The sequence below is a fragment of the Capsicum annuum genome, chromosome 7 (assembly GCF_002878395.1).
Source record: "Capsicum annuum cultivar UCD-10X-F1 chromosome 7, UCD10Xv1.1, whole genome shotgun sequence".
In the NCBI taxonomy this organism is placed as follows: Eukaryota; Viridiplantae; Streptophyta; class Magnoliopsida; order Solanales; family Solanaceae; genus Capsicum; species Capsicum annuum.
The window spans coordinates 46362480-46387622 of NC_061117.1; the positions used below are offsets into that span (position 1 = coordinate 46362480).

General features: G+C 35.5%; 1 protein-coding gene across 1 annotated transcript; it reads left to right on the plus strand.

The window, feature by feature from the left end:
• The first annotated feature begins 14321 nt into the window (after window positions 1-14321).
• Window positions 14322-16949, plus strand: LOC107857378 (putative WEB family protein At1g65010, chloroplastic). Its single transcript, XM_016702267.1, has 3 exons — window positions 14322-14644; window positions 14954-15113; window positions 15584-16949. Exons 1-3 carry the CDS (start codon window positions 14595-14597, stop codon window positions 16862-16864), a joined length of 1491 nt encoding a protein of 496 aa, XP_016557753.1. The 5' UTR covers window positions 14322-14594; the 3' UTR covers window positions 16865-16949.
• Window positions 16950-25143: the final 8194 nt, after the last annotated feature.

The window sequence follows — 25143 nt, forward strand, 5'->3', positions numbered from 1 at the left end:
ACAGGGTTCCATGACAGTTAAGAAACACTACCTTAAGTTCAATCAGTTGGCTAAGTATGCTCCTGATCTGATTGCTGACACTTGAACTAGTATGAGTAAGTTTGTGACTGGGGTGTCTGGGTTGGTACTTGAAGAATGCAAAAATATGATACTAAACAGGGATATGGACCTGTCTAGATTGATGATACATGCACAACAAATATAGGCAGACAAGATAAGGGAGAGAGATAGAGTTAGGGGTAACAAGAGGGCTAGATCCAAGCATCATTAGTATAGTCATGCTAGTTCCCATGGAGGGAACCGCCCACAGTTCATGAGCTGTTCTTCTATGTCAGAGCCTTTATCATTTAGTGCTCTTAAGCCTAGAGACAGGCACGACTGAGGGAACAGTTCTTCTATGTCCCGATCCCAAAATAGTGTAAGCAACAAACCTCTCTATCCTCCATGTACCAAGTGTGGTAGGGACTATCTTAGTGAGTGCTTAGCAGACCAGAGTGGTTGCTTTGGTTGTGGTAAGCCGGCCACAGACTTAGAGAGTGTCCACATGCTAGGCAAGGAAACATAGATGCCCAACCTTAGACATAGGCTACTAGTGCACCAACTCTTGTATCCCGTCCCGTCCCTGCTCAGGGCACTTCATCTAGCACTACTGGCGGTCAGCGCTAGAATAAATTCTATGCTCTACCATCCCGTCAGGAGCAGGAGGACTCTCCCGGTGTTGTCACTGGTATGCTCTGCGTATTCTATTTTGATGTTTATGTGTTGTTGGACCCCAGGTTAAGTTTTTCTTATATGACCCCATTTGTTGCTATGAATTTTGAAATGAGTCCCGAAAAAATTCCTGAGCCTTTCCTAGTTTCTACTCTAGTAGGCGAGTCATTTGTTGATGAGCAAGTGTATAAAAATTTTCCTATTACTGTTCTTCATAGAGTCATACTTACTAATTTGATAGAGTTGGAAATAGTGGATTTTGATGTTATTTTGGGCATGGACTGGCTTCACTCTTGTTATGGATCCATAGACTATCGTACCCGTGTAGTTAAGTTTCTGTTTCTTGATGAGCCAATCTTTGGGTGGTCCGGAAGTTCGGTATCTCCCAAGAGTCATTTTATATCCTATCTCAAAGCCAAAAATCTAATATCCAAAGGTTGCATCTATTACCTGGTTAGAGTTAAATACATTAAGGTCGAGGCTCCAACTATTCAGTCAGTCAACATTGTTAATGAGTTTTCTGATGTTTTTCTAAAAGATCTCATAGGGGTATCTCCCGATAGGGAGATAGAATTCAAGATTGACCTTCTTCTTGACTCTCAGCCTATTTCTATTTCTCCCTACCATATGGCACCTGCAGAGCTTAAGGAGTTGAAAGAGCAACTTCTAGATCCTTTAGATAAAGGTTTCATATGGCCTAGTGTCTCTCCTTGCGGTGCACCTATTCTATTCGTGTGAAAGAAGGATGGTTCTTTGCGTATGTGCATTGACTATCGTTAGCTTAATAAGATAACAGTTAAGAATAAGTACCCTCTTCCGAGAATTGATGACCTATTTGATCAGTTGAAAGGTGCAAGTTATTTTTCCAAGATAGACCTTAGATCCGACTATCATCACCTTAAAGTAAGGGAGTGTGATATCCCGAAGATAGCCTTTTGAACCCGTTATGGTCACTTTGAGTTTTTAGTCATGTCTTTCTAGCTAACCAATGCTCCAACAGCCTTTATGGACCTTATGAATTAAGTGTTCAAGCAATATCTTAATATGTTTGTCATTCTTTTCATTGATGATATCCTTGTGTACTCCCGTACTGAGAATGACCATGCGGATCATCTTAGAATCATCCTGCAAACTCTTAGAGATCATTAGTTGTTTACTAAATTCAACAAGTGTGAATTTTGGCTAAGGTCAGTAGCCTTTCTGGGTCATATTATTTCAGCTGAAAGCATTAGAGTTGATCCCCAAAAGATAGAAATTGTAAGAAATTATCCTAGACCTACCACTCCATATGACATTAGGTATTTCTAGGGTCTACCTGACTATTACCACCATTTTATTTTAAAGGTTTCTCTTCTATTGCATCTCCCATGACCTGGTTGAGCCAAAATAAAGCTAAGTTTTAGTGGTCGGATTTCTGTGAGAAGAATTTTTAGGAGTTGAAGACTCGACTCACCTCAGCTCTTGTGTTGACTTTCCCTGATGGTATGGATGGTTTTATGGTGTATTGTGATGTCTCTAGAGTTGTTTTGGGTTTTGTGTTGATGCAGAGAGGTAAGTTTATAGCCTATACCTCTAGACAGTTGAAGGTGCATGAAAAAAATTATCCAACCTAATGATCTTAAGTTAGCTTTGTGGTCTTTGCTTTTAAAATATGGAGACACTATCTGTATGGTGTTCATCTTGATATGTTTACTTATCATAAGAGCTTGCAGTATGTGTTTACTCAGAGGGAGTTGAATCTTAGACAGAGAAGGTGGTTATAGTTATTAAAAGATTATGATATGAGTGTGCTATATCATCTGGGCAAGGCCAATGTAGTGGCAGATGCCCTTAGTAGGACTTCTATGGGCAGTGTCACTTATATAGAGGAAGGTAAGAAAGAGTTAGCTCATGACGTACATCGTTTAGCTAGACTAGGTGTTAGGTTGCTTCATTAAGCTGAGGGGAGTATCTTGGTGCAGAGTAGTTCTGAATTCTCTCTAGTTTCGGAAGTGAAGGAGAAGCAAGACAGGGATCCTAGTTTGGTCAAACTGAAGGAGTCAGTTAAGGACCAAAAAGTAGAGATTTTCTCCCAAGGGGGAGATGGTAATTTGAGTTTGCAGGGTAGATTGTGTGTTTCGTGTGTTGATGATTTGAGGCAAAGAATTATGGCTGAAGCGCATGAAGCGCATGGCACACGAGATTCTATTTATCTTGGCGCTACCAAGATATACTGCGACTTACGAGAAATCTATTAGTGGAGTGGTATGAAGAAGGATATAGATAAGTTTGTAGTGAAGTGTGTAACGTTCCAACAAGTTAAGGTAGAGCACCAAAGACCTGGTGGTGTGATGCAAGAGTTTGGTATACCCACTTAGAAATGGGAAGAGGTGAATATGTATTTCGTGACTAGTTTACCTTTTTCATGTCGTCATCATGATTTTATTTGGGTAGTTGTAGACAGGTTGACTAAGTCCGTGCAATTCTTGCCTGTGCATACATCTTGTATAGGTGAGGATTATGCTAGATGGTATATCCGGGAGTTAGTTTGGTTACATGGAGTCCCCTTGTCTATCATTTTAGATAGGGGTACTCAGTTCACTTCATAGTTTTAGAGAGCTTTTCAGAAGGGTCTTGGTACCCAAGTTTACTCTGTGTTCTGCTTTTCATTCGCCGATAAATGGTCAAGCTGAGAGAACCATCCAGCCTTCGGAGGATATGTTGAGAGCATTTGCTCTTGACTTCAAAGGTAGTTGGGATGAGCATTTACCATTGATTGAGTTTGCCTATAAAAACAGTTATCATGCTAGCATCAAGATGGCACTATTTGAGGCTTTCTATGGTAGAAGATATAGATCACCCATAGGTTGGCTTGAAGTGGGTGAGGCTGCTGTGATTGGGCCTGATGCATTATTTGAGGCTATGGAGAAAGTTAAGTTGATTAGAGAAAGACTGAAGACAACTCAGAGTTGTCAAAAGTCATAAGCCGATATGAAGAGAAGGGATCTTGAGTTTGAGATGAGTGATTTGGTGTACTTGAAGATTTCACTCATGAGAGGGGTAAGGAGGTTTGGTAGAAAGGGGAAGCTTAGTCCTTATTATGTTGGCCCTTATAGAGTTTTGATTCGTGTTGGGAAAGTAGCCTATGAAGTTAAGTTACCCATCGAGTTGTCAGCTATTCATTCCATTTTTCATGTCTCCATGCTTAAAAAGCATATTAGTGATTCCGTTGTAGTGGATCCTTCAGAGAGTACTGATATTCAGGACAATCTTTCATTTGATGAGATTCCCGTTGAGATCCTAGATTTCCAGATCCGTAGATTGAGGAACAAAGAGGTTCCCTTGGTCAAAGTTTTGTGGTGGAACTAGTCAGTTGAGGGCGCAACTTGGGAGGAAGAAGCAGACATGCGAGCCAAGTACCCACACCTTTTCTCCGCGAGTTCAGATCAAGCCGAAGGTATTATTCTTCCTTAATTCAGCCCTTCTAATCTAAAGTTCAGCTATGTATCTATTCTTGCATGAGTTCTTGGAATTTTCAAAGTATTCAAGAGTTTAGAAATATATGGAACCCGCTTAGCAAATTGCTTCAGCTATGTGTACTGAGTTTTCTTTGTGTTCTTAGTCTAACTAGCGACATTCGAGGACGAATGTTTCTAAGAGGGAGATATTGTAAGACCCCACAAAGTTCCCTCGTAGTTTGAGCCTTTAGGGTGTGTCAAGTGAAGTGTATTTTTGGACTTAAAATATTAAGGAATGACTTCCAAAGTGATTAGTGTAACCTTGTTAAATTTCCTAAAAAAGACTTTTTATAATGTAGGAAATTAAATTATCTCTCCAACGATACCCATTTCGTCGAAATCTGATAGTGAAAAAAAAAGATATGGCCATTTTACAGAAAGCAGTAAAATCAACCAGGTGCGACGGAGAGGGACGATGAACCATCGAGCTTGCGACGGACCATTGCCTAAATTTTCGTAGAGGAGGCAGTAAGGCCCCGTTCTGGTTGAGTGCGATGGTAAGGGTGGATGGACCGTCGTTCCCTCGATGGACCATCGCACCTATCGTTGCAGGCGAGGCAGTGAACCAAGTTCTGGCCCAGGTGCGACGGGCAGGACCGATATCGTCGGGCCCTCAGCGGACCGTCGTACATCCCGATCAGTAATTTTAAGTCATTTATAAAAGGGCTTTTTGGTCTTTTCCCACCCTTTTAACACTCAAATATAGCCCAAAACGAAGGAGATAATTTCAGTTCCTCCAAAAACACCAAAAGCTAGGGTTTTCTTCCCTAAGAACAAACCGAAATTTCTTCTCCAAGAAATACAAGAACTCACCATAGATTTTACCAATTAAGTTAAGATTCAAGGTTCCCAAGTCAAAGGCTTTAAGAACCCTCTCTCAAGAGTAAGAAGAAGAGCCTCAAACAAGTTTGTTCATTCAAGTCATAATCTAAGGTATGTGGGGTATGAACAGGATACTTCTTTCATTCTTGTGCCCAAAAGTTAATTTAATTATTAGAATATATAATTTTCTATGTTTTCTTATGAAATTTAAGTATGGGTTTATACCCTATGTTGTTATTCCTTGAGATTTTAATAGTCCCACTGTTTGTACCCTATGTTGTTATTCCTTGAGTATGTTGAGATTTTAAGGCAAAATGTTGAAAATTCCAGATTTTCTATATGATTTATGAACCTTTATGACATTTAGTATGCACTTTGATGAGTCTTAACTTGAGATTTGATTATGGATCATTAAGCCCTACTTGAATTTTTGCAATTTTATGAACTTTTATGCTATAAGCACCCATGAATTGAGTACTTTGATATTATTGAGAAAGATTTGGCCTTTCGGTCATAATAGAGTGAAATTCCACTTTGAGTATGATTTAAAGCAAATAGAAATATGTTTTGGTCTTCATTATAGACCCTTGAGTTATTTTGAGGTGGATTTCCTAAGAGTTCTGAGCTGAGTATAGGAGTAGTATTTAGCACCTAGTTGGGTATGATTCCAAGGTCTCATACCCTAGAACTACGTGCCACCATAGGTTCGAGTTTTATGGGCCCAAGGCCGAGATAGTGATCACTAAAGATGAGGTTCTACACTGATGGCAAGGATAGAACAACTTTCCCCAATATGGGCAAGATGTTGGACTCCATGTAGCTCCCATGACTTGTGTTGGTTAGAAGAAACTCCCGAGTTCCAAGTGTCCCGAGCCTAAAAGAGTTCCAGAGTTTTAAAGTGTTAAAAGTTCCTAAAAGTTCTAAGTCCTTAAGTTTAAAAAAAGTTTTACTCTCCACAAGATCAAAGCATGAGTTTGAAAGTATTGTTCAAAGCTTCCTTTAGCCTTCAAGTATTGAGAATAAGAGGAGAGTATGGATTTTAAAGTTAAATATAATGACTCATGAGATTTGTGTTACATGCATCACTATTCATGATTCATGAGTTTTATATTCGAGACTCATTCAAGCCATGTAAGTCATTCCTATTTGCATGCATGATTTTATTAATGAGTATTGATATTGTTTTATGAAAATGCATACACCCTCATATACTTAGTACATTCCCAAAGTGTTGATCCACATATACGTCTGTTTGCTACATTGTCTCATAATATAGGTATAGGTGCTCAGTCCCAGCGTGACAGTGACCTCCGAGCATCTTATCTACATTCTTGTCCTTAGTGAGTCCTCATGGTTCGAGGACTTATTTTTGCTGTTTTTCCACTTTCATAGTGTTTTGAGTTTTACTTTCAGCTCATTGTGAGTCAGTTGGGGGTCTGTCCCAATGGCTCTCTAGTTTGAGTAGTAGAGGCTTTGTTAGACCAGATTGTTAGTTGAAGTTGTGTCCTAGATTATCAGTATTTTTGCTATCCAGACATTGTTTCCAGTTATTTTGGATTATAGTTGACACAGTAAGGCATCATTGTTTATCTTAATTATCCTAAAGCAAGTGTTAGAAGTAGTAACATGCTTAATGGGTTAGCTTAAGGCTACTTGTAGCCTTAAGCACCGTGTGACATCTCGGGATGAGATTTTGGAGCATTACAACTACATACCACTATAAGTTTATGTTTAGCGCCTCGCCTGAGAGTGTTTTCCTTTGCCCAATATAGGCTTAGTTTAGTGATCATACCAGTTCAGGTTTTACTCTGATGGCAAAGATAGAACAACCTTCCTCAACATGGGTTAGAGGTTTGACTCCATGATATCTCACATGATTTATGACGGTTACATAATAACTCCCACAGTTTCAGTCATTATTCAGTATGTCTCAGCTCAGGTTTGATTGACCAAAGCATACAGATTTTCAGTTATTCAAATATAAAGAATTTAGTCTCTCAGAATACAGATTATCTTAGAAACATGTTTATGCTTGATCTTACATTCTCAATTTTACATGTTTATGTGATTTTTCATGTTCAGTACCCATGCATGATCCTTAGTTCAGTTTTATATGATTTTTATATACAATTTTCATGTTTTACCGCTTCCTAGTTCAAGTTCTACTTATTCTACAAAAGTAAATATTTAAGTAACTAAGTGTAGTGATTCACCAGCTTATCAAATTATGGTTGTTTCTCATGCTTTAAGATACTTCAGCTTTCAGATTATTTCAGTCTCTTGGTGAGTCTACTTGCACTTAGTATTCATGTTTTAAGGTTATATATGAAATCGATTTTACTTATTAAATTCACCCCCACTTACTTAGTACATTGCAAAAGTACTGATCCACATATATGTCTATGTGCTACATTGTCTCATAATGTAGGTACTTGTTATAACCTACACGACATAATCAAAAGGTTTGCAGCTTCCAGCCAGCAGGTGATAAGTTCTCTTATTTTGGGGTCTCTAGTAGTAGTTCATGTACTTTTATTTAATTATTCATATTTATTGAGTTATGATAGTTGGAGGTATGTTCCGCTATTTACAGTTAGTATAGTAGAAGCTTCATAAATAGTAAGTCAGAGTCATGATATTGTAAATCAAATTCTTTCTTTAGATGTATCATGTTGTAAGATTATTTAGTATTATATTCAAATAGCTTTTCTCATGATTATGCTTCCACTCAGCACAATATGTTTTATTATATGCATATTAAATTAGTTGCTCAATAATATGCCAGCTCATGGGTTAGCTTGGGATCACTTGTGGTTTCAAACACCGTGTTACGACTAGGGTGTAGTCTCAGATTGTGACAAACTTGGTGTTAGAGTATAAGGTTCAAGTGTCCGAGGGTGTCTATAAATCTATATCTAGTAGAGTCTTGCAGAATGGTACAGATATGTCTGTATTTTTTTCAAGAGACTACATGATATTTAAGAAATGTGTCCCTTCTTTTATGTCTCAGATCATGCAGTAAAAGTTTTATCTAAGGAACTTGTGCAGATTCTTACGTTAATCCATTCCTGCCATCTCTGCCTTATTCTTAAGGCAACAAAAATAGTCAGCTTAAATTCTTACAGATAGAGTTTTATCAAATAGTTATGGGGTTTTATCATTTCTAAGTTTTAATTATGTGTGTTCTCAAGTAGTACCCTTGAGTTGTTAGGTGTGAATGAGGCTATGTAGTATATGATGTTCTTATTAGCTAACTTATGAGTTATAGGTTGATGATGTTGGGTATGTTGGTGTAATGATAATTCTCATGGTTGAGGAAAAATATAAGTTTAGAGATATGATATTAGTGGACTCTAAAGGAAGTTAGTATGGTTCTTTAAAAGTTTGAGCTATCCATGTTAAGTATTAGAATCTAAGTTTGAATTATGGATGGTTGAGCTAATAGAAAGAAGAGTTAAAATTCTAAATGGTGTAAACTCGGGGTACGGTGATACTTGTGAAGATTCTAAGTTAGTCGATGTTTGAGTTATTATATGATGACTATTGAGGCTATAGAAAGATAAGAGTTATATCTCAGAAAGAAGTACTAGCTGCGGGTTTTACACTTTTAGGTGCAGTCTTTCAGGGTGAGTTTAGTATTTATGTGTATTGTTATATCTCGTGCTCTAGAGTAAAATTGTTGCAGTCCAGTTTAGAGTTTGTTAAAGGAGTATATAGACTTAGAATGATGGCTTAAAGCTAAGGGGGAGATGATAGAACAAGTAACCAATTGGGCTTTCAGATTCTAATAGTAATGCCAGTATGTTATAGAACAACAGTAAGGGAGGGAGATGTCTGGCTTATTCTCATCTCAGTGCAAAGTGTTGTACTTTAGTCATCATAATATCTACTCATGCCTTACATGTCAGCTCTATGATCATAGTTCATGTTCATGCACATAATAGAGAATCATGTATGCTCCTAATTCCTAGTATGAGGAGTTCTAGTTTACTCAGCAGTACAAATCATATTCAATGAAATTATGATCTCTAAACTCAGATCATGCAGCTCATAATTCATGTACTCATGCTTTACAGAATGTTCAGTTCTAGGTACTCATGGTACACCCTTAATGACCAGTGAAATTTAGATTATGTCGTGTATATCCTTAATTTTGATCTCTGTAATTAATCCATGTTCTGGATACTCTATTTCTCAGGCCTCAGTGAAGTGTGTAAGTTATGCATAGTATTCTTTCATGCTTTAGGTCCTCATGTTCTAACTTTTAGTGTCCTCTCCTTATGTAAGGACAGTGGTGATGGATAGTTGTTTAGATGGGTGAGAGTAAATATTTCTTGTGGAGGAAAGATTGTTGTATAATTGTTTTATATAAGGCTATAAGGTTGAAGAAAAATTGAGGCAAAGATTTTAGTATATGTCATGGTTAGTTAAGAATTCTAGGTGTGTCATCTTAAGAATAGTGCAAGAAAGTTTTTATTGATAGAAGTTTAGAGAATATGAGAAATATTCATTTATGGGTATTTGTCTAGAAGTTTGTAGGTGGTTATAATGAGAGGATTGAATGTCATATTGGTATATATGAGTGGATGGGTGCATTGTGTGTTAGTGAATTCCTCATAAGAGGTTGAATTTAGTTGTTCAAGTGGTAAGAAGAATTATTCTTGATATGAAATTGTGAAAACACTTAGGGTATTGAATTCATGGTTCATACTAGTATTATGGTTTATGTACAGTATTGAAGGGGAAATGTATAGTTGAGGGAGTAGTTGAGAAGTATGTCTAAGCTTTAAAGTAGCAGTTGCATTGCGTAAGGACTAGTAATTCTATTCTAGTTTATGTTTCATATGCCTAAATTCCATGTTATAGAGTTATAGCTATATTAAGAGTCCTTACTCGTATATATTATTCAGATCATGCCCAAGTTCTTTGCTCCCAACTATTATTAGAACTTTTTAGAAAAAGTATTGAAGAAATACTTTTATTGAGTATAAACTTTCAGTATAATTCAGTCTGTATAGCCAGTAATTTAGTTTAGCAGTCAGACAGACAAGTTCCTATGGTTTTTCTATCTTTCGATCTAGTCTTACTATCTGAAGTTTCAATAGTATGGCCATTCCAAGAGGTAATTTGTTTCCATCCATGTATATTGTGAATTCAAGATAGTTCATGCATCATGTTTCAGATTTAGGTATTCAGTTATGATTCAGTTCGTAGGTGTCCCATGCATCATCTCAGTCTTTACTTAGTATTTCAGCCAAATCAGTACCATTCAGGGTATGAATGATACCAAGGGGGAGGTTGTAGTACCCCGAGTTTTTATGTCTTAAACCTCTCAACTTTCTTCACAAAACCAAATCCATCCTGAGGTAATGGTTACTCATAAGTTTACTCTCTCATTTCTATCTCAGCCTTCTAACAATTCTCATGTCATTGCATGTATTCATAAAATCAGTTCAGTTCATGTATCATGCTCAAACTCAGTTATGCAGTCATGTTCCAAGTCATGCATGTTCAGTATGTAGTGGCAGTTACCTTAGTATTCTCAGTCTAACCTGTCTTATTAGAGGACGAATGATTCCAAGGGGGAGATAATGTAACACCCCGCGTGCTTGAGCTAGAAATCAAACTATCATTTCTATGTGTGTAAACTCTAATCATACAATTTATCTTCAATACATGTGTAATGATCTTTATCCTAGTTTGTGAAGTGCTTTTGAGGTGAAAAATGTCATAGAAATCACTTAGAGCAAAGTTGAGCTAAGAGCCTTTGATTTAGCCAAATTTTTGCATTTGATTCTACAAGGGTCAACTTTGAATGTGTATAAATTTTTATATATGTGAAATTTTTCATCTCAAGACCCACCAAATTATAGATAATTGAATTAGATTTCCAATGATACCAATTTCCTCTTAATCCGATACCCAAGTAAAAAGTTATGATCATTTTTGTCAGAACCAGTAAGCTATAGTGATAGCGCCGCGATGTGGGACTAAGTTACCGCATCTAGCTCCGCGATGCGGAGTAATTTTTTCCTGCATCCGTAAATACAAGTCCAAAGGGCATTTTAGTCATTTTCCCTTGCCCCCCAGAACCCAAGTGACAAATTAAAACACTAAAAGGGCATTATTTGTGCACTTTTCATCATCAAATACATATATAAACCCTTCCCTTCCCAAGAACAAAAATTCAAACCCTTTTACCCAAGAAATCCAAGAATTCAAGCTTCCAAGTTCAAGAATTTTCAAGAAAACATCAAGAATAGCGTTTCTTTCATAAGTTCATCATTCAAGTCCCAAGATTCAAACTTTCTTCCTTAAGAATTCAAGGGTTCAAGTTTCAAATTCAAGTTTCTTCTAAAATTCATTCCACTAAGGTATGTAGGTGTTCATCCATGGGTCTTTTTCACCTATGGATCCCAAAATCCTTACTTTGATTAAAGATATGAGTTTTTTCCTTTTATGAAGTTTCACATGTTTAAGATAATCATGTCTTTCCTTTTTAATTTGATTCAATTCATGCCCAAGGATGATTTCATGAAAAGTTAGGTTATCTCATGCTTCAAGTTTCAGTTTCCCATGTCATATTCAAGTGAATTTCATGTTAAACCCTTAATTTATGAATTTAGCTATGTAATCATAGTGATTTCTCATGTCTAACACATTCCCATGCTCAAGTTCATGATTTTCATATTTTGATGAAATGTCTATGTTTTGGGTCTTTGAACATGATCTCATACTATAGTTTTTAAGTTTTATTATCGTATTTTATGGTAATTCAATACTGGCGGATTATGAACACCTGATACCTACGTGTTTTACATGATTTATATTTTTCAAGTAACAAGTCAGTTAGACTATGATTTTAATGTCATATTCAGAACACTACGATCATGTTGAGAATTATAAGTTTATAATTACCTCAGAATCTGTATGCACGGTTATTTTCAGAATAACATGACCTGAGCTTATCGGTTATCAGTTATTAGTGCATACACCAGTTAGTATTTTAATGTCTTTCAATTGGGAGTAGGATTTAGCACCGAGTGGGAAAATGGGCTTAGCACATTCTACTTCCCCAGAAACTACATGCCACCGTAGATTTATGTTTTTGGACCTCGCCAGAGAGTGTTTTCCTTTGCCCAATATGAGCTTAGTTTAGTGATCACTCTAGTTAGGTTCTACTACGATGGCAAGGATAGAACAACTCTCCTCAACGTTGGTCAGACGTTGGACTCCATAATAGCTCACATGATTTATGTCGGATACATGATAGCTCCCATAGCTCAGTTAGTATTTAGTATGTCTCATCTCAAATTTGCTTGACCAAAGCATACATATTTTCAGTTATTCAGATATACAGAATTCAGTGTCTCAGATTACAGATCATCTCAAAAACATGATTATGCTTGATCTGGCAGTCTCAGTTTTACATGTTCATGTTATTTTTCACGTTCAGTACCCATGCATGATCCTCAGTTCAGTTTTACAGTCTATTTAGTTTTACATGAGATTTACATACAATATTCATGTTTTATCACTTTCCAGTTCCAGTTCTACTTATTCTACAAAAATAAAGATTTAAGTAACTAAGTGTAGTGATTCACCAGCCTATCAGATTATGTTTGTTACTCATGCTTTAAGATACTTCAGCTTTTAGTTTTATTTCAGTCTCTTGGTGAGTCTACTTGCACTTAGCATGTATGTTTTAAGGTTAAATATGAAATCATTTTTACTTATTGCATTCACCCCCACTTAGTTAGTACATTCCAGGAGTACTGATCCACATATATGTCTATGTGCAACATTATCTCATAATGTTGGTACCGATTGTAGCCTACATGATATAATCAGATAGTTTGCAGCTTCCAGCCAGCAGGTGATGAGTTCTCTTGTTTCGGGGACTCCATTCAGTAGTAGTTCATGTACTTTTCTTTGATTATTCATATTTATTGAGTTGTGGTAGTTGGAGCCATGTCCCAGCTATTTACAGTTAGTATAGTAGAGACTTCATAGATAGTTAGTCAGAGTCATGATATTGTAAATCAAGTTCTTTCTTCAGATGTATCATGTTGTAAACTTATTCCGTATTATATTCAATCAGATTTTCTCATCATTATTCTTCCACTCAGCATATTATGTTTTGTTATATACATATTAAATCAGTTACTCAACAGTATGCCAGTTCATGGGTTGGCTTGGGGTCACTTGTGGTTCCAAGCACCGTGTTATGACTAGGGGATAGTCTCGGATCGTGACAGTACATCAGAAAAAATGGGACATCCAATCTTATAATATCGAGTTTTAAAATCATAAAATGATAAAATGCACCATTCGGGATGTGAATCCCATCTTATTATTTGTGGCAGGATACATTTCTACTATAGAACATTGATTCTTATTTGTTCAAGACTATGTTTGTTAATTTATACTTGTTAAATTTATATTTCTGTGGAATAAAAACCGCACAAATGTTTTTCTACCTCCGAACGTCGGTTTTTGCATACTTTTTTAACAACAAACAAAAAATTGAATTCCGAAGTCGGTTTTACAAATTTTCTTTTTATTTTTACAGAAACGATCTTTTGCATTTTCCCGATTTTGACACCAAAAACAACCGACCTCAGGAGGTTGATTTTGTTGATAGAAACTATACAATATTCTTTTAGAAACTGACCTCTTTTGAGGTCATCTTTAAATAGTATTTTTTAGTAGCGTAATCTAATATAATCGAAAAAGAGTGGTGTACAAATTCTTTGTACTACAATTCAATTTCTTATAGGCGTTCCCTTTTTACAACAACAATTGACTAAAAATGGCAAATGTGCAGACTGTCTTTGAAACTATTATTAGAGACACGATATACTTAGTGCCAATTGTAACTTAAACCTAAACAAACTATATTAAGGTACTTGTAGCAGTAGTTACTAGAAAACAAAAAGACATTAATATATTTTATTTATTAAATTAGGGCGGCATTAAACAAAACACAAATAAAAAAATCATGCTTGCCAGCCCCTGTACTAATTGAAACGCTGCAATAAGCATGCTCCAGATAGAGTAAAATTGTTTCAAAAATTCCTTTTGGAAAGAAAATATTATCTGATCTTTCATGCCAAAGGATGCATGGAATAGTAACAACATAAGGATGCATGGAATAGTAACAACATATTATTGAAAGAAGCAGGGAGTATGTAGTCATTTAATTTGTGTGATCACATCATCTTTTTGATTTATTTGAAAAGTAACACATATATTTACATTTACTATATTAACAAACCAAATTCTCTCGGTATATACAAGGTTGAAACTGTTAATTTGTGTGTGAAAACAAAGTTATGTTATTAAATTACATATTGTCTCTCAGCATTTACTGTTATTTATTTGTTACCGTTTATTGATTTTTGCCGTTACAGCTGAATTGCAATTATAACCTCAAAACGTCAGACTTTGTATACTCTCTCTACAACCAACTTTTTAATACACAGACTAAAATTTTCATAACAAATTTTACAAAGTGGAACTTGAGATATATTTTCTCATTTTTACCAAGATCAAGAATCTTCAATGAATTGTGATTCTAGACGCATACACATGATGTTAGGTTCCAAGTCAAGGTAACTCTTTTTTTCTGCTACAGATATTCTCGTCTCAGTTTTTCCTCTATGAGGTGGGTGTCTCAGACATTTTGCGGGCACTTTAATTATTTTACTCGTCACCTGTTATTTTCCACCAATGCTTAGACAGGTAAAAGGACCAATTGACAATGTTTTATATGGATAAAAATGTGTTATTGAATTTCATTTGTTATTTTTGATGTCCTGAAGTTGTGATTCATTGGTTTTCTTATGTTTTCTTTGTTCAATATTTGAGTTTGCATGATCATAAAGATTGAGTCTTTGATGTAATTTTTGGAGGATTTGCAGAGCTAAGTCCAATGATTTTGGAAAGAGGAGAAATTCTTCAATCATTTCAAAAACAATTACTGCATCCAAGCTTTGCAGATGTGATGCATTGGGATCACAAATTGATACCAATGCCCTTGTTTCTCTCGAAAAGAAGCCCTACGCTAAGCATTCGTCTCAGGTATTATACAAAATGCGATTTACTTATTATATAGGTGCCTGATGTGAAAAGTTTGTGTCAAAGATAATCTTAAAAAAAGACAATTAGTTCAGAAACATGGAGAAATGGATACTTAGAATTGATTACTTGGCTCCAGCTAGTTTTGGATACAACAACAACAATATACCCAGTATATAGCTCAACCTTAGAGGTGGGGTAGAGAGGTGTAATATAATTATTGTATCAAATCGACACAAAAAGGATGAATTGACTCCAATACTTAAAATCTCACCTTCTTTGGTGTGTCAAGGGATAAGTTTTTTTTTTTTTTTAATTAATTTTTTACTCAAGCGTATTATTGGGAAATAAGAAAACAGACTCTTGATTCTTTTTCCTTTTTTTTGGGTAGCGGTCTTTTTAATGAATATTGATTGATAGATAACAGGTGTTGTCCAAAAATATTAAATTTTATTTGCTTTTTGATTTTGTAGAATCAGACCGATAGACTGGGTGTCATGCAAGAGCAAATGGAAAAACTTGAGGATTTGAGAGAAACAATAGCACGATTAGATTCTGTTGAAGGAGAAAAGAACAGAGCTATTAATGAACGAAGTGAGATAAAACAAGTAGCACATGAGGCCAATATGAAGGCAAGAGATGAAATAACACCAAGGAAATCAAGTGAACTCTATGCAGAAGTTAGGACTCTGAAGGAATTGCTTACTAACAAACAAGAAGATCTAAAGATAAAAGATAAGAATATCTCGTCTTTGAAGTTGGAGCTCGAAAAGGCCAAAAGTTATAATCTCAAGATAGCGGTAAATGACGCTAGTTCAGGACAAGTGAAAGAGCGATTTAGTCCCTTAAAAGCCTTCAAGATTCGATTAACGGATTGGTTGTCCAATTTTAAAAGAAGGGTTCAAGAATTAGAAGATGAATTGGAGAACAGGAAATTATCAGAGTCCAAAATATTTGATGCTTGGTTATCAAAGTCAAGGCAGTTTGAAGAAATCAAGATTGAACTCAAAGAATCCTTGCTGGAAATAGCTTCTCTTCATGAAAAGCTTGAATCTTTAGGCACTTCTTACAATGGAAAGATTAAAAGCCCAGCCGAAAAGGAAATAGAGAAAATAAAATCTGAACTCAAACTGGCAAAAGAGAACGAGAAGATTGTATCATCAAAGGCCAAGGCTTTGAAAGATGAGATGAGTTTGCTAAAAAATGGAATGAAATTGGCAAATGAGGCAGAAGAAAAGAGCAGAAGGGCCTTAGATGATTTAACGTTAGCGTTGAAGGAAGTTGCTTCGGAAGCATCTGAGGCAAAAAAGAAACTTAGCGCTAAACAACTAGAATTAGGATTAGTGAAAAAGGAGGCTGGAGATCTGAAAGATTTTATCAAAAGCACTAAGGACAGGTATAAAATGTTTTTGGATGAGGCGAAAAAGGAAACAGAATTATATAGGAAAACAACAGAGAGATTGAAATTAGAGGCGGATGAGGCACTTTCGGCTTGGAATGGAAAAGAAATGAGCTTCGTCGTGTGTATAAAAGAAGTTCAAGAAGAACGAGATCTAGCTCTACACGAGGCTACTAAACTCAACGAGTCTCTTAAAGCATCTGAGCAAAGAAGTAACGCAGCAAGGGAAGAAAACTACAAATTGAGAGACATCTTAAAGAAGGCTATCAATGAAGCAAATGTGGCAAAAGCTGCTGGTGACGTAGCTAGACAGGAAAACTGTCAACTCAAAGATTGTCTTAATATAACAGGGTGAATCAAGACTATGAATGTATTGTGAACAAAGTAAATACCTCACGATAATTTTAACAAGTATAAACAATTGCTTCTTTTTTTAACATCAACAGAATCAACAGATAATTTTAACGAGTATGCTTCTCCTATCATTATGATTTCCGTCCAACTACATTTTCACCTGAAATATACTAATCGCATTCTTTAGTTCATTACGTCAATATAGCACAAGGTACAAGAAAATATATATATATATTTGTTTTCAAAACTAAGCTAAAATATGAGTAAAATATGACATTTGGATGTATAAATATGCCCAAGATCAAGAACCAAAGGCCTTGTTTGGTAAATATTTTTCTAATTTTGATACTAGTAGGAATTTAATTAGAAGAAAGAATATTCAGAGGCGGATCTGGGGGCTGGGAGAGGGTTCTCGAGAACTCAGTAACTTTCGTGCGGATCTAGTATTTATATAGAGAAATCTAGTAAATATATAATAATACTTAGTTACGAATCCATAAATAAAGTGTATTGTTGATCTAGTGGAGTAGAGGGAGTTGTAAAAGTTTTGGTGACCTCATGTTGCTAACATCATAACGAGGTATAGTTTAATAAGAACGAACTATTGCCTATGCGACATTATATAGATTCAGCCTGAAATGGTACATTTATTGTCTTCGTTGGTGCTATTATACAATGCTACATAAATATGGTCATCTATCAGAAGAATAAAACTTTGGATTGGTAGAGATCTCTGGAATTTCTGTTTTTCATAGATACATGTACTCCTACTAAATCTTTCTGTAAACTTTCTGTCTATAAGCAAGTAATTTACCTCACCATAATCCCACTAAACAACTCTGTTCCTTAATAAAGATGAAACCTGAGAGAAAAATGGTCTGAAGGACACCGTTTCTTTTATCATTCCATATGAATGCAACATATTCAGTGGTATAGATTGATACGAGTCTAAGATGAGTAACTTGGACAGTGACAATTCATATAAATAGATCACAGCTTGTTTGGAACTGATGTGTACCAATTGTAGTACAAAAGGGGTGATATATCATCCATTTTGCTATGATCTATTAAAGTATCTGAGAGAAGAATGTTTCTGTCAATTAACAGAACTTCGGTTAGTTGGCTATCTGAACTTTTACTTTGTTGGTGAGGGTTCTTTCCCACATCGCGTCGGATTCTAAGTAAATTGTGAATGAAAAATAAAGGGAAAAGTTAAAATGTGAGTTCACTTTATAGAAGAGTATCTGTCCCACATTGGCGGGAGAAAGGAACATTCTTATGGTTAAATTAAGAAGCGTTCCTTCATATTTATAGCAAGGCAAGAAGAAAACAAGCCTCACGTTGTCATCGTTCTTTGCTTGGCTTCGATAACTTGGATTTGAGAGACCATCTTGTTAGACAAAATCATTTGAACACAAGTGTGTTAGAAGTTTCTCAAAATTGAGGTACCACTATTTGGTGAGGAATAAATTCCATAAGGACACACCATGAATTAGGTAAACTTATTCTTTTTTTTTCTTAATCTTTTTCTAAACGTTGGTTTTATTACTTTTCAGAAAATAATTTGAACTTCATTTTTGTTCTTGAAGTTGTTCTTGAATTTAATGTTGAAGTTATTGTTGTAAATACAGATTTTCTACCCAGAAAACAACACATTATAATCTCCTCACCATTTCCCTTTAAAAGAGATTTGAGAAAAAAAAAAAAACATAACTTCTAGGAAGTAGGGTAGACTGCTGCTGTATTCCTAAATTTGGGACCATCTTTGTGGATGTTATGCTTGAAAGATTCTCATTGCCTTGGCTCTTAACAATATAAAGAAAATAGATGACAGAATTAATTTTTCTTTTTATTATGAGTTAGCAAATCCGTTTTGTGAACCACAGGCCAACCAGTCAACTATCAAGGGAAGAGGGTAGATTCTTTTCTTCTTGCAACTTATTTTCCACCTTTAATCTGTCTGCACACAAAATCTGTTTTCCACATTTGGAAATTATAGTCTAACCTTTACACCGTTTTATTTGTTTTGGTGCTGTAGAGTGGAGTGACAGACCTTTGGAAATACCACATATACAATCCAGTTTCCAAATTCTCTTGAAGCATTATAATTGATTTTTTGTAAATACCACACATACAATGTAGTGTCAAAAATTCCCTCGAAGCGTTCTATTTCGAGTGCATAGTAACTGCATGGAGAAGCACATTTTACTATTGATTCTTCAATTTCTAGTTTAAATATGACTGTCAAAGAAGCTCAACCGGCTTTGTAGAATCTTGTTACAAGAGCTAGTATGATTTTAGCCAATAATTTGACCGAGAATAATTTCTCTTTTTTCTTTTTGCTTTGGTGCCACTTGTAGTTCCAAAATGCAAAGGGTTGTACCCTTAGCTCTTCCTGATTTGCAACTTCAGGATACAATTTCCCAGTCTTTGGTCAATTTGTCCTTTCTCAACGTGCTCATTCTTGGGAACTATAGCATCCATGGTTCCATCCTTTATGGCCTTGGCCACATGCCTCACTTGCAAGCGATTGATATTCAAAACAACCAACTCCAAGTATGTATTCCAACATGTCAATTCAACATCAGAGAGTTCAAGTATTTTCATTGTCTTTCAATAAACTCAGTTGTGAAATGTGGAAAGGGTCATGGTTATAAAAGTTGCAACTATTATTGTTACAATGTGTGGTATTTATACATATACAAGTATAGAAGAGAAAGGAGTTTGCTCAACATAAGAGGCCTAAAGATAAGAGGAACTAAATTCCTATACAAATACAACTAAAATTTAGTAATGTAATACGACTATACATGCTCATCCTTATCATGTTCCCTCAACATTGGCTCAATTTTCTTGAGACCAAGGTTGCTAACAAAGTTGACAAAGGACCTTCAGGAAAGTGCTTTAGGTAAAGTATCTGCTAGATGAGCTCTTGTTGGAATGAGATGAACTAAAATTTTCTCCTATCAAATTCGTCAGAGACAAATTGAAAGTCGATTTCCACATGTTCCTTTTGAATATGAAAGACTAGATGGCGAAACAGGCAAGTAACCCTGATGTTATTGCAAAAAATCTTGTGTAGGACAAGGACGCTTGACCCAAGTTCTTGCAGCAGGTTGGTGAGAACCTTTAGCTCAACCTTGTACTCCTCATCCATGGAAGATCTAGCAACAGTACGTTGCTTGTTTGAGCACCAACTAATTGGATTGTTTCCAAGAAAAATAACATACACTGAGATGGAGTGTCTAGTGTTGGGAATACCAACTCGATTTGCATCTGAGTAGGCAGGTTACTCTAAAGAGTTATCATATTTGTAGAATGTCCATTGATTATGGTTCCATTAGATAACGAATAAGCCCCTTTGTTGCCTGCCAATGTTTGGTAGATGGAGAGGGTGTTGAAATTGGGCAAGCTTGTTTACTGCAAGCCTATATCTGGTAATATGAAGAAGAGGTATTCAGTGATCCAATAACCTTCCTATAAAGCTTAGCATCAATCTGCTGAAGGAGAACTATCGTCCAAGGATAGAATGTCACTTGTAGAAAAATAAGTGTATTGCATCCAGCATGCTGAACGAGTATGTCCACAATGAAGTTACTTTATGTGAGTTTCAATCCAGGATCATGTTGTATGACTTCACCTAGAAAAAAATGTAAGCGGCCAAGGTCCTTAAATCAAAAATCTGTATCCCAATAGCATAATTGTTTCCTGGACTTGTGAGTTGTTAGAGCTAGTGTCACGACCCAAACTATGGCCCTGGCGATGACGGGCATCCCAAATAAACTAATGCCTGGGATGACCCCTTAGCATTTTATCATAAGCATAGTCAAAACTAATGTAGCGGAAACAAGCCATAAGAAAATGAGTTCAACAATTAAATGAAGTAATTTTCATATCTTAAGAGCAAAATTCAAACCAATTAGCGAACACCGTTTACGAAGCCTCTAACTTTAAGAATACTCATATGTCGGGACATAGCTCCAACAATTCCATAGAAACCTTAAAATGATAGAATGGAAACGTAAGAGAAATGAACAATCACCTTCTAGATGATGGAGGGCTTATCACTTATCACCAGTTGTCCAAGAGAGAATGTGAGAGACCTAAGGCTGCACATAACATTTTAAAAGTGCCTCCGAATCTACATTATGAAATGATGTAGCGTTTTGAGATTGACATACAACTCAGGGAAAGGAATAAAGCATTCATTATAAAACCAGTCATATAACTTATTTTCATTATCAATAATAATAATAATAATAAAGGACGAGAAAAAGGACAAGGAACATAAAGACATGACCATTTAAAATTTAGTCTTGAGCTATGCAGTTTTTCACCGACATCCAGTAACCTACGAGCTATATGATTCAATACTCCCCGACCGACGGGGCCCTAATCCATGTTAGTCGCATGAACTGAGATTAGGCTAAAGTCATCAATAACCAATAGCCACCATAAACATAATTGTATACTACAATGCGAAGCAAACATTCAATGGTCATCCTTTGTTCAGGATATGACCTTGTAATATTGACAAATGTGGTATCAAGTGTTAGTCACAAGGACTAAACCTTCTTGGTGAAGCTACACATTTCCTTTGAAACACAATTAAAATATTTTTATAACCATTAATCCATGGAGTCATTCATTAAGGCATTCTCATGTTGGTATCGCCATACCAAAATTGACAAGTCATTCATAACATTTCAAACTGTTTTCATATAATATTTTAGACTCTCAAATTTGTCTTTAAATTTTAAAAAAGTGACCCCTAAGTGTTTTCAAAAAGTCACAAGCCTTTCATTCTATTATCTTATACCTTGTTCAAAAGACGATGTAAAAAATTATAATTCCAATGAAGAAAAAACAAGATTTGAAGTGGGTTGAGGGCCATATTATCATCTTGCAAAATCCTTAAAGGTTGTAAATCCATGTTAATAAGTTCACCATTTTCATAGAATGTATTATATCTCAAAAAAAACATTAATAATGCTTAGAAAACCATTAAAATAAGAAGATAAATTAATATAATATTTTTCACAATAATATCTTCAACCCTAATTTCAAACAATCATTAAAGAACACATAATTATCAAATAAATTGATAAAAAATAGTAATATTAAAGTAAGGAGTGTTTAAAATGCTTTTTTGATGAATAAAGCTTGAATCTGAGCCTTGAAATTTAAACATTAGGTGTTCTTGCCTCTTAAAATTTTTTGGAAGAGAAGGAAGAGTTTCTAATGTATTATTTTTAAGAAAGATCGTAACTAATTGTTCAAAAAGAGTTTTAAGCATACAAGGGCCGGACCTCAAAAGAAAAATAACCAAAATACCCCTAAGATTATCGAGAAAAAATTCTTGGAAAAAAGTTCCCATGCTTGACTCACGGACTGTAGGTTGAACCTACGGGCCGTAGGTAAGGTCATGGAAATTAAACCACATTTTTTAGCTCTCAGGACCTACTTATGACCTCAATCTACGGTCCCATAGGTTGTACCTACGGCCTCGTAGGTTGTGCTTGTAGACCATAAGTAGTTTCGTAGGAATCAGACTATTTTTAGCTCTTGGAAGCCCACTTACGGACCCAACCTACAGCCTGTAAGTTAGCATCATAGGTAGTCATACAACTTGACAGGGCTTTAGTAAAATAGTCATAACTTTTTACTCCAACATCATATTAAGGCAAAACTGTATGCATTGTAATTCAATGATATAAAATTTTGTAGTTCTTGAGATAAAAAAAACTATAAAATCTAGGATTTATGCTTATTTGAATTTTACTTTATAAAGACACTTCATGAGAAATCAATCGTTAAGGGAAGTTTTGACTTGGCATGGAGTTTGGAGTTACTTGAGGCCTTAATAAATATATAAGTCACTTCTAATACTACACAGACATGAATTTTATTTTCATACGTACATGCATTTTATACAACGTTGAGTGGACAAAGGTTTTAAATTTTTTGGGGCCCTACATTATCTTCCCCTTCGAATTATTCATCCTCGAATGATGGGTAAACACTTATTGAAGCTCTAGAAGTGCGGAATAAAGGACATAACTTCACATTAGGAATTCTCCCTTAACAAGACATACGTAGGCATCAAAAAGAGCTTCATGGAAACATCAAGTAAGCTATAGAAGAATGAATCACCATATAACCAGACTTGACATATGAAATACCTAGGTCTTAAACCATTGAAGAACAACTCCATTTTTGTGAATTTGAGCTGTATGAGGGTATAATACTGTTTCCTATATGACATGAACTCCCCTTGGTAGTAACCAATTCATACAAGTCGTATACTACTCAACTATATAGAGGGGAGCTTAAACAAAGTGGTTTTTTTTTGTCACTAGTGAAGCTAACTATTTAGGGGTGATTCGTACCCCTTGGATGCAACACAAGGGTTCCCACTCGTACCTTTAATAGTGTATATCACCTAAGAGAAGCCTAGGGTAAGAGTTAAGGTACCACTTATACCCTAGGGTACGATCACTAAGGGAATCGTATGGGGGAGTCGTACCCCTATACGAGCTCACTTTTTATCTTTTAAATAAGGATATTTTGGCTATTTTACTTAACTAAAACCCTAACCCCTATCACTATATAAGGCATTTTGGCCTCCTAAGTCTTTATTATACGAGACTCAAACACTTTAAAACACTCTAAAAGCTTTTTGGAGCAATATTGAAGGGCTAGGGTTTGGAGGAAGATCATATAGTGGCAAGAAGTAGCCAAGATTATTTATGTGTTATTTGGTTTAAGGCATGTATCTTTTCTCCTCTTTAAATATCTTTAAAACCATGTATTTCACACTTGACATGGTGGTCTTAAAATCAAATGAAAGGGTCTGGTAGCCTAATGATGTATGATGTTGAATCTTGCTTAGACTTATGTTTATATGTGATATTGATGATGAATTTCATGTGTGGGTGCTTGTTGTATGTGGATTAACATTAGGGTCTCGAGTAACCCTAATCTTATAATATCTACCATGGAAATAGCCTTGTTGAAGGTATGCACCCAAATTTTTTATAAAAATATCTAAGTGAGTTGACTAGTCATATGTTATTGATGTATTGAACAAGGGAAATGACCCAAATAAATGTGGATGAATGATAAATGATGTGTTAAAGAAATTATGAACCCTATGTGATGGAATTGATAACCTTGGTTGTTGGCTAATGTAAGGGGTAAAGTTCTAAGACATAAAAATAAATTTATATTGTGGGTTGAACCCAAACATGTTGAAAAGGTGGCATAGAATTGTTGTAAGGGTATTGATGACCATAACTTGCTTTGTATATTGAATTAAGTGAATGAATTAGTCTAATGATATGGTTGAGCAATGAAGTCTTTCATAAGGACCATGTGGTCTTGTATAGTATTGAATTAGTAAAAATAGTTAAAGTCCTTAAATGTTGATTGAATGTATGTTGATGCATGGGTAAAGGGTTAAAGTCGGAAATGCCAACTAATAATAGTTGTGGTGGCTTGAGGTTTAAGTCCATTGCCTTATGAATGAATTGAGGTTGAAGTCCCTTTTCCAATGATATTTCTCGATGTTAAAGTCCTTTATTTATAGAGATCTCTTGAGGTTGGAGAACCTCACCAAATAAAATGGCTTGTGGTTAGAGTCCAAGTGTATCGTGAGGTTAGAGCCCATTGCCTAATGTGTAACCATGAGGTCGAAGTCCCATGCCCAATTGAATGTGTGGACATGTAGTTGAAGTCTTATGTCCAATTGGATGTGTGTATTGCTAGAGCGCCTTGTTTAAATGATTGTGTATGCAGTTAAAGTCCTTGGATAATAAATGAGTAAGTATTGTTTAAGTCCCCTTTCTAAGTACATGTGAATGTAGTTAAAATGTCATGCATAATGTGAATTGTTGAACCTATAAGTGTGGAGGTTCGGAGTCCCCCACTTCATATCTAATGAATAAATAGTTGAGAATGATGATGAACCTTGATATCTTAATTAGCATATGATGTATCTATATGTATGGATTAGTGTGTGAATGAGATAAAATTTTATATATGGACTTGATGTTGGTTGATGATGATATTTTATTACTTATACTTGAGTTATATTCTAGTGTTCCAACTGCTAACCATCTCTGAACACTATGTCCCCACACGACATAGGGTACAGAGTATCTTCTTCTCTTTCCATGCAATGATTAGGCAATTAAAGTAGTTCGTGCTTTGAATTGAAGTGGTGAACTTCCTTACTTCAGAAAATATGCACATCTTGGTCTCATATCTGTAGACTTGGTC

Excerpts from the sequence above, each read along its gene's own strand:
- LOC107857378 (XM_016702267.1), top strand. The coding sequence starts at position 14,595 with ATGAATTGTGATTCTAGACGCATACACATGATGTTAGGTTCCAAGTCA. Across the intron at positions 14,645-14,953 it reads ATGTTAGGTTCCAAGTCAAG|AGCTAAGTCCAATGATTTTG; the intron begins GTAACTCTTTTT and ends GAGGATTTGCAG. Across the intron at positions 15,114-15,583 it reads ACGCTAAGCATTCGTCTCAG|AATCAGACCGATAGACTGGG; the intron begins GTATTATACAAA and ends TTGATTTTGTAG.